Raw genomic sequence first — 8,910 nt, forward strand, 5'->3', positions numbered from 1 at the left:
TGATAGATTTAAAAAAAAAAAAAAAAAAAAATCTTTCATAGACTTTTTCAAATCTTTGGTCTGGTGGCTCGAAAATTATTGAAATTTGGTATGTATAGTTAGCACTACAAAGTCCATGATTATCCTTGATTTTCTAATTCCATAAGTATGAATGAGATTTTGAATACCTCTGAACTTTTATTTATTTTTAAAAGTCCTAAATGAATACCCCTAGATTTTGATGGAATTTATTAAGTCTGTAAAAATCATAATCGAATACCCCAAGACTTTCATGGACTGCTGAAAATCTATATTGAATACACCCAGACTTTTAAATTTCATAGATTTCTTAAAAAGTTTCACTAATTCCATATACAATACACCCTCCTAAGATATGGTATAGAGTGTGCACCTATCACACACCAACCACCACCCCCTAAGTTGCAGCTTCCGTTACCGTTACAGTTACCGTTAGTGTGAAAGGGACTACATGAAAAACAAAAGGAAAAAAAAGAAAGACTTTCAAGAGAACTAACGAGGAAATTAGAGAGACAGGGAAGATTAATTTCTTGTGCAGCTACGATCGCCCCTTCAAGAAACACAAAAAGTTTCAGCCAAAAAAAAAAAAAAAACACAGAAAGTTAACGCAACGGTGTCTGATGAAGCAGTAGCCAGAGGATGATCGAGGACGTCGTCGACCATCCTAATTGGTCATCATCCCTTTGCTGCAGCTAATGAAAACCCAGAATGAACGGCCGTATCAACGGTGAAGTCGTGGCACATATAGATCGTCGACTGGTAAGTTTCTTTATATAGGTATTTGACCGGTATTTCCTTTGTGGTAAGTTTCATCCTTCACTCCAGTTTAATTGAGCTACAAGAGATCTTCCCATTCCAACAGATTGCTATTTTGTATTTTCAGACTTTCTATCAGTGGTTATTACAAGTCGGCGTGATCCTCTGGGATACTCATGACAACAATGGTGAGCAATATTGTCTTGGAGTGGGAGACGACTTTAGGGCGGTTTTCAGGTAGTAAAATAATGTTCTGCAATTTTCGATTAATGGTTAAGATAAAGCAACTATATCAATTGAAGTTGATTTTGAAAAAAATAAAATAAAATAAATAATTAAAAAACTATATCATTGATGGAGTTAATTTGATCTCTACATGCTTATTATCTGGACATTATATAATGAAAATTTATCATGAAAAATTATTTTGCATCTGCCAGGCCGGCCAGTCTCCTTTGTTCTTCAAATAACATTTTCCATGACATGTATTATATCTCCATGTCTCCTTCAACCATTGATTTTATACAAACATAGAACCAAAAGAAACAGAAATTATTGAGAGAAATCAAGTAGTAATATAGATGATATGGGATAGATATGTATGGTTTGATTTAGTAATGTAAACATGAGCAGCGTATTTTCGATCAACTAACTAAGGAACTGGTGATTTGTTGATCAAGACCAGGACAAGCTAAAGATCCATTGTATAGCGTTTGTTTGCCAAATATATATATATATATATATATATATATTCTTCTATTAATTGGTTCAATTAATTTTCTTAAAAAAAAAAAATTAATTTTCTTCTATTGTAGGCCCATTGTAAAGCATTTACAAAAGCTACATGATAAAGGCCAATTCAACGGCAACCTTATAGCATCTATCCGGATCCGTTCACAAATTGTTGGAAATAACCCTGAACGTCGAATCTTTGAAGTGGAGTTCACTGGAGATATGAATTTTGGAGGTATGTGAATCGAAAATTGTGTCAGAAAAAGCCAGAATTGACAGATTAACTTTTTGTTCTAGACGAACTTTTAACAGACTGCAAGATTAACATTAATTTGTTTGTTGTTTTTGGGCGCAGGTGATAATTTCGAAATTGGTTTAAGGAGGGATTTGCAAGATCTTGAACATCTTGTCAGATCAGCGACAGCAGCAATGCCAGAGGGGAATCGGCCTGATTCGTTGAAACTTTATCTTCTTCCAGTTTTTCGGAGATATGTTTTCCAAGGGAACATAAGGTACTTGAAAAACTTAATTTTTAATTTTACTTTTGGAACTTTTTTTTTTTTTTTGGGAGAAAATTACGTTTGGAACTTATTTTCTAGTATAGTACTATATAAGCGTGGGGTTTTATCTTTTATGTCGATGAAATGATCATAAATGAGAAAACTCAGAAAGGTAGTATGTTTTCGTGGGACAGAATTGGGACATAGAATTTGGGGACAGGTCCCGACAGGTGATTTCCTCCCTCTCTTCTGATGATGGTTCTGGGGTTTCCTTTTCACTTTAGTTCCAATAAAAGGTTGATTTTCTGTTGTTCACAATCATATGATGAAATCAGAATGTAGTCGATCTAGAAAGAATTCACGTGTTCGATCTCCTTTCTCTCACCTTCTTCTTGCTCCTTCAATTCTCTGTAGAATTATTGCTTAGGTCAACAATGGCGTTTAGGAAACGCCATCAAATTATTGCGCTACCATTCTTTTTTTTCTTATGGCTTGTCTTCCCTGACGTTTTCCAGAAAAACGTCGTCTATAAAGACTTTTCATGTCCTTTTGAGTAAAACGTCATTAATTTTTTGTCACTAAAGATGATATATGTAGTAGTGAACTAACCATTAACTACAGTCCTTAATTAAGATTTCATCTGAATACGTATAGGACGTACTCTAACTAATTAGTTTATCTCAACTACAGTCCTTAATTAAGATTTCATCTGAATACGTATAGGACGTACTCTAACTAATTAGTTTATCTCATGGAACAGGGAGGAAGGTCGTTACTTTATCTACTTCAACCCTCTGTTTTACGATGGTGCTGACAGGAATCGTCTATACCATAAAGTATGGGAACTGCGTCGTAGAAGTGACGCTGAGTTTCAGCGTCATGTGACTCTGGCTAGTCAAGAAACTTCAATGATTCACTGGTACCATAGGATTCCATGCTACTTTGACGCCTACGGCATTCCGACGCTGTATCAACACCCGCTCTGGCATGTTTATAGAAATAGATCCTCCCCCCATTCCACATATGCAACAACTCCTAGTATAATTCGGTACTTGAGAAATGCCACCCATCACTACCAAGATTATGTAAGTCGACTCTGGCCCCTCAAATAATTTCAGTATAAAAAGTATAATTTGACTTGCTTGTTATTCTTTTTTTCTTTGCACAATAATCTGATGATATAATTGGTGTTCTCTGAAATATACTATGTCAGTCAGTTGGAGCATTATCATCACAGGTCAATGACCAGCTATATAGATTGTTCCCGGATGCATGTCCCAAAATCTTCTTTGAGATAGTGAAAAATTTTCGAGGCGAAAATGGACGCAGATACTTTGGGTACGTGATACATTTTCTATACAAAGTCGTTCTAGAAGGAGTAGATGTATACATGCGTAGCAGAAATATAACAGTCAGTTCGTAATGGGTGTTCAATAGTACTTCGAAGTATTGAAACTTAATTATGAGATGTTAGATATTCAATTAGTTCAATATGTGGGACACAATGAAAGTATTAACTAATCAAATGGCTCAAATCCTCAGAGTCTCTATACACAGAGCACAATAAAACATTTACGTTTAAAAGTATTTGAAACTGATGTTTGTACCGTTCAAACATAAAAGTTCTATAGTAATCTAGTGTAGAAAGACTCCGAGGATATGAGCCACTCAATTAGTCAATACATGTAGTATGTCTCACACATTGAACTAATTGAATATCTTATATATTGTAAGTTTCAATATTTCGAAACACTATTAAACACTCGTTTTGAAGCACGTATTTTATTATTATGATTTATTTAGTAGTTATAGTAGGAATGTGGGATTGCATTTTCTTAGTTTGTTTTGTAATTTTGTTTCAATAATTTCTTTTTAGTCTTTCACCAGTTGACAATGTTTGGTAGTTATTTTATCTTACGCGCTACTTTTATTCTTAATCATTAGATGAGGTTAATCACACACAAAATTCATGGATCGTAGGCGATAATTGGTTACGTTCGTAAGTTCGATAAGAAATGTGACACTATGACTTGAAGATATACTTTCCATTTTTATTAATGAGATATTCTTTGTTCCCTTTACAGGATCGATTTGGTGACTTTTCTAAAAGATGGGCCGTTTGGTTTCACCTAATGAAATAAGGCAGAGGATATGATAAACTATACTAGTGTTATTGGAAGGTATATGTTAATACTTCCAGTCAAACTACTTCAATGTTGCTGGAGCTTGTAAATATCTTATTTTCAGTAAACAATAATAAATAAATAAATAACTTCTTCTTATGTGAACTGCGCTCGCGCGTGCCAAAGGGCCGCGCTCGCTCGTGCGTAGAATTGTTTTTATCTACTACGTACTAGCCTTTCTGCGAGCGCGCGCGTGCGTAGAATTGTTTTTATCTACTATATTACTTGCTCCAAATTAATACATGATTATTTTAATTTATTTTCTCAATAGATACTAAAACCTTTATTGTTGTAGGATCAACCGCAAGTATAAAGTTGAAGCTTATTTTGTCAAATATCGTAATGTTTCGCAGCTTATTTACATGGAACACAACAACATTTTTTTTTTCCATTCACCTATTTTGTTAATAAACCACTTTTTTTTAAAGCAATAAACCACTTATAAGATAGTACAATATGATTGTAGTGTGACTTCTCCAATGGCTTTGTCCAACTCAAAATGACAACCAAAATTCCTTGTATGTTAAATACAAAACTAATGTTCAATAATAATAGAGGATATCAGCAAGGGAGATTGCCGGTTGCCCCTTGTATCTACTGTAGTTCAAACCTTGATGGTTGTTCATCATTCAGCATTATTGGGCAAAAGCATGGAATATGCAATTGCAAATGCCAAATATGGAACACGAATCGTCATTCCTATATGCCACGCAATTTTCCTCTTCAATCAGGTCCCCTCTCATGAGTACTTCAAATATGGAACTACCTCAAGAGAATCTGAAACATTATTGGAGCTGAGATCAAACATTTCTGAGTTGTTGAACATTTGACTTTCACCTACGTATTGACATATAACCATCCAAACTTTGAACTGTCACTTTCTTGATCCAAGCCTGTTAGAAAAAGGGAAATTTTATTCACACATCCCTAAATACTTAATACACACCTCTTACTTAATACACCACCCTTTTGATTTCTTATTCTATCATTTTATTAAATACACCACTCAAACTACCTGAATTATCCTCAAATCTCAAAATTCTATATGAAATCACTATATATAAATTAATATGAAAATCATCATGCCAATCTTTATCATAATCACAACATTCTATATATATCATAATGAATTTAAATGCGTTTAATTATCAAAATCATCATAATAATTTTAATTTTCTTTCAATTATTATCATGACACCTGTACAATCTTAACAATTTTGTTATTCAAAATTGTTGGTAGTCAAGATTGTTGAAAATAATCAAGAACACATGATGAGGATCCCAACTAGGTTTATAACTACGAGTTTTTCTATTGGAACCTCCAAATTTACTCACTTGACCTCTATGCTTTTTACACCTCTTATCAAATTTTCAAATACTAAATTTACTCACTAAACCTCACTAAATTTCCTCAAATAACCTCACTCATATAATTTGCAAACAAATTATTATCTTTAAAATAAAAAATTTAGTCATTTCAATGATTTAATCACTTTATAAATCTTAACTAAATATACATTTTTTTTTTGAAAAGGATTTGATTTTATTAGATATCAAAGTCATGAATACAGGCCAGAGTCTAACATGCACTTACATAATAATCCGGTGAAATCCGGAGAACCTATCTAAGCCAATACTAAACTTATTAAAGTCTAAAGGGACGCTCGCTGGATAGCAAGCCTAAGCAAGCAAGAACAACCTCGCTATTCTAAGGAAAAATCATTCATCTAGTCTAATATGCCAGCACGTAATTGTGGTACAAATACAACTAGAAACATCTTAGAAAAAAGCTCATAGAGATTACTCCAACTTTAGAAGGCTTGTAACCAGATGTCTAATAGCAGAGGCCTAGAAAAATGCTAGCTCCTTCCCCTTAGGGTTGGAGCCAACACCCTCCTCGGCCTCTTCCGGAGTTAACAACCTCGACAACAGGTTGGTCTTGCTCTTAATAACTGAAGTAATTGCAGCAAACTCAACCAGCCCAAGCTTGAGCTCGAAACCAGGCTCAAGAAACTAAGCCCAAATCTGAGCAGATGGAGAAGAGCCCATCAGCCCAAGTGTAGGCCCAGGCCCAAAAGCCTAAGCCCAAACCCGAGCAAAAAGGACAACAGCCCTAGCCCGTATTGGCCAGGCTGCTGCTGCCGCGTTCCACCTTTCCGGTGGTCTCCCGGTCCAGTACACCATCAGATCCGGTAGAAAACTTTGAGCAGAGATCGCTGACAACCCAAGCCGCACCCCCTTGCTTCAACTCCCACCGCAGCCAACCAGAAATCTGCCCCCCGCCTAGATCGGCTAAGCGAGCCTCGTCCCAACCGGTAGAAAACACCACCTAGAAAAACACCACCTCCGATCCGCTTCTGTGCGACGATTGGAGGCCCGCCTTGAAAAACAATCGCAACTCGCGTCCAGATCCTGTCTGTCTCCCCACAAAAATCACTGACCTCGCCTTGGGCTTGAGGCTGTAATCTCACCGCCGTGCACGACCAATCTCGATGTCAACACCGCTGCTCACCTCCAACCACGGTGCTGCTAAAACGCGGCTAGGGAGAAAACCCTAGCAGAGCGTTTTCTTGATTTCTCTTTTAATGTTTGATTATCAATTTCTAACGGTGAAGTTGTGGAAGTATTAAAAGCAAATATTAACCCATCTGTCGTTAAGGATTATTCTAATTCTTTACTAAATATACATTTCTCAATCAAACTTGAGTTTCAAAAATTAATGTCTAATCAATGAGAAAATGCCATGAACTATTATGTTTTTTTTTTTTTTTTAATTCTGTTTTAGCTGTGCAAAAAAAAAAAATGAAGAAATCATTTGTTTTTATTCTCAAAAAAAAAAAAAAAATCATTCGTTTTTTAATGTTTATTGTTTTTTTCTGTATTTTTTGTACCGCATGATTAATTATTTAATTTTTTTTTTGTGCAAATATAATGGATTGACTTAGATTTAGGTCATAAATCATAAGAGGATTTATTTTGTTTTCCCTCACCAATATGTGTTCAACATATATATCATACATTTTTATGTCACATGATCTTAATCATATTTTTAATTCTTATTAAATATATATGAATGCTTTAATGAGTATGTAGTGAAATTGGAAAATGAAAATAGATAAGGAAAATAATAAGGAATACAATATAATTTTTTTTTTTTTTTTGAGAATTAGATAATTTCATTACTTATCCATGGCCAGAAGGCACGTACATTAAATGCTGTCTTACACCAAGTAATACCTAGTTGGTCTAAGCTGTTAAGCACATAACAGGTAACCCCCATTGGGAATAACTGGAGCACAAAGAATTAACCTAGCATAAGGAGACAAATCCAACAACTATCTAAACCCTCTAATTGCCAAGGACCTCAATTGGTGTACAATCAGAGAAACTAAACTTAAATAGAAAGAGACTAGAATCAAATGCTAGGTATTGACACATGAAGCTTAGAGCTTTCCTTTGCCCTTGTTCTTAGGGCGAAACCTCCTGAATAGTAACAGCAGTAGGGAAAAAGAGATGCAATGTAGACTTGAGTCCGGAAAAAACCCAATTGGCCTCTGGAGCAAAAGGCCAAGCCCAAAGATTGTGAAATGGGCCCCACAGAGACCCAAAATCAGGGGGACCCGGATTGATAAGGACACCCAGCATCGGGCACCCCGAGTCCTCCGTAGCCGGACTGCCGCTGTTTTCTGGATCCAACGCAACCAACGCTTGGTGTCGGTGTTGGGGTTAATATCCCAGTCGGAGCAGTCTAAGAGGTCGAGAACCATCCCAACCTCGTTGTTCATCTTCGCGCCCAACCGCAGCCCAATGGTTCTCTTAGCTCCGCCGTGAACGAGTAGTGCACCTCTATCAACAAAATCTGATCTCAGCAGTCCAACGATTGTTGCGCTGTCGTACCAAAGCCACGCACCCTCAGCAGCCATGGGGACGTTCGATTGCAGCCACATAGGCATCAAAGCACCGATCCCAGCCCTTGTAGGAGGTAACCTGGACGAGGAGATCGGGTCACCATTGTGGACGAAGCGGTCCACCCTTTCCCCGCCGTCATAGCTTTCGCGAGCCCAAAATATCAGGGCCTCATCACCGCCGCCACAATCCCTGTCAAGAATAGGGGTCAGAGCCGACGAAGGTAGATCAATGGAAGGGCAAAGATGCCCTGATACTTGAAACCGGCTGGAGTCGCTATGCGCCTCACCGGGCAGCGGAGGCGGCGCTAGTCTCAGCGCGAGGAGACACGCTGCTAGAGAGAATAGGGTTTTCATTTTTCAATACAATATAATATTATTGAATTGGAAAGTCGATCTACATAAAATAAATATAATATTTTTTTGGTATAATTATTGTCCTTAATAGTCATTTTATAGTAGGTTATATATGTCTTTAATAATTCATAATAGAGTGAGGTCAAGTGAGCAGATTTGGAGGTCGCAATAGAAACTCTCTATAACTACATTGTTGTTATTTTCTCTCCATTAGTTATCATGAAACAACATATATACAATCATAAGGATTTTGTAATGCAACATTGAGTAGTCAAGCTTGTAGAGGAAGATTCCAATTAGGATTTATATATATCATACTAGTTTTTATTTTTTTTCTATCTATTAATTACCATGAAACAATATGAACAATCATAAGAATTTTGTAATGCATAATTTATAACAATATTAAAAGCTATTAAACATATTCCAACTATGGTTCCTTTTCTAATATGGATGTCT

General features: G+C 36.2%; 1 protein-coding gene across 2 annotated transcripts; it reads left to right on the forward strand.

Moving 5' to 3' along the window:
- Window positions 1-523: 523 nt before the first annotated feature.
- On the forward strand, window positions 524-4,408 carry LOC133738354 (uncharacterized). 2 transcript variants are annotated; one of them, XM_062165890.1, is made up of 7 exons: window positions 524-777; window positions 902-1,011; window positions 1,590-1,741; window positions 1,862-2,018; window positions 2,767-3,091; window positions 3,224-3,344; window positions 4,091-4,408. In XM_062165890.1, exons 1-6 carry the CDS (start codon window positions 727-729, stop codon window positions 3,302-3,304), a joined length of 876 nt encoding a protein of 291 aa, XP_062021874.1. In that variant the 5' UTR covers window positions 524-726; the 3' UTR covers window positions 3,305-3,344; window positions 4,091-4,408. The 2 variants fall into 2 exon arrangements, with proteins under 2 accessions (XP_062021874.1, XP_062021872.1); XM_062165888.1 differs by having other exon boundaries at window positions 3,220-3,344; window positions 4,091-4,402.
- The last annotated feature ends 4,502 nt before the right edge of the window (window positions 4,409-8,910 follow it).

The sequence above is a fragment of the Rosa rugosa genome, chromosome 1 (assembly GCF_958449725.1).
Source record: "Rosa rugosa chromosome 1, drRosRugo1.1, whole genome shotgun sequence".
NCBI lineage: Eukaryota > Viridiplantae > Streptophyta > Magnoliopsida > Rosales > Rosaceae > Rosa > Rosa rugosa.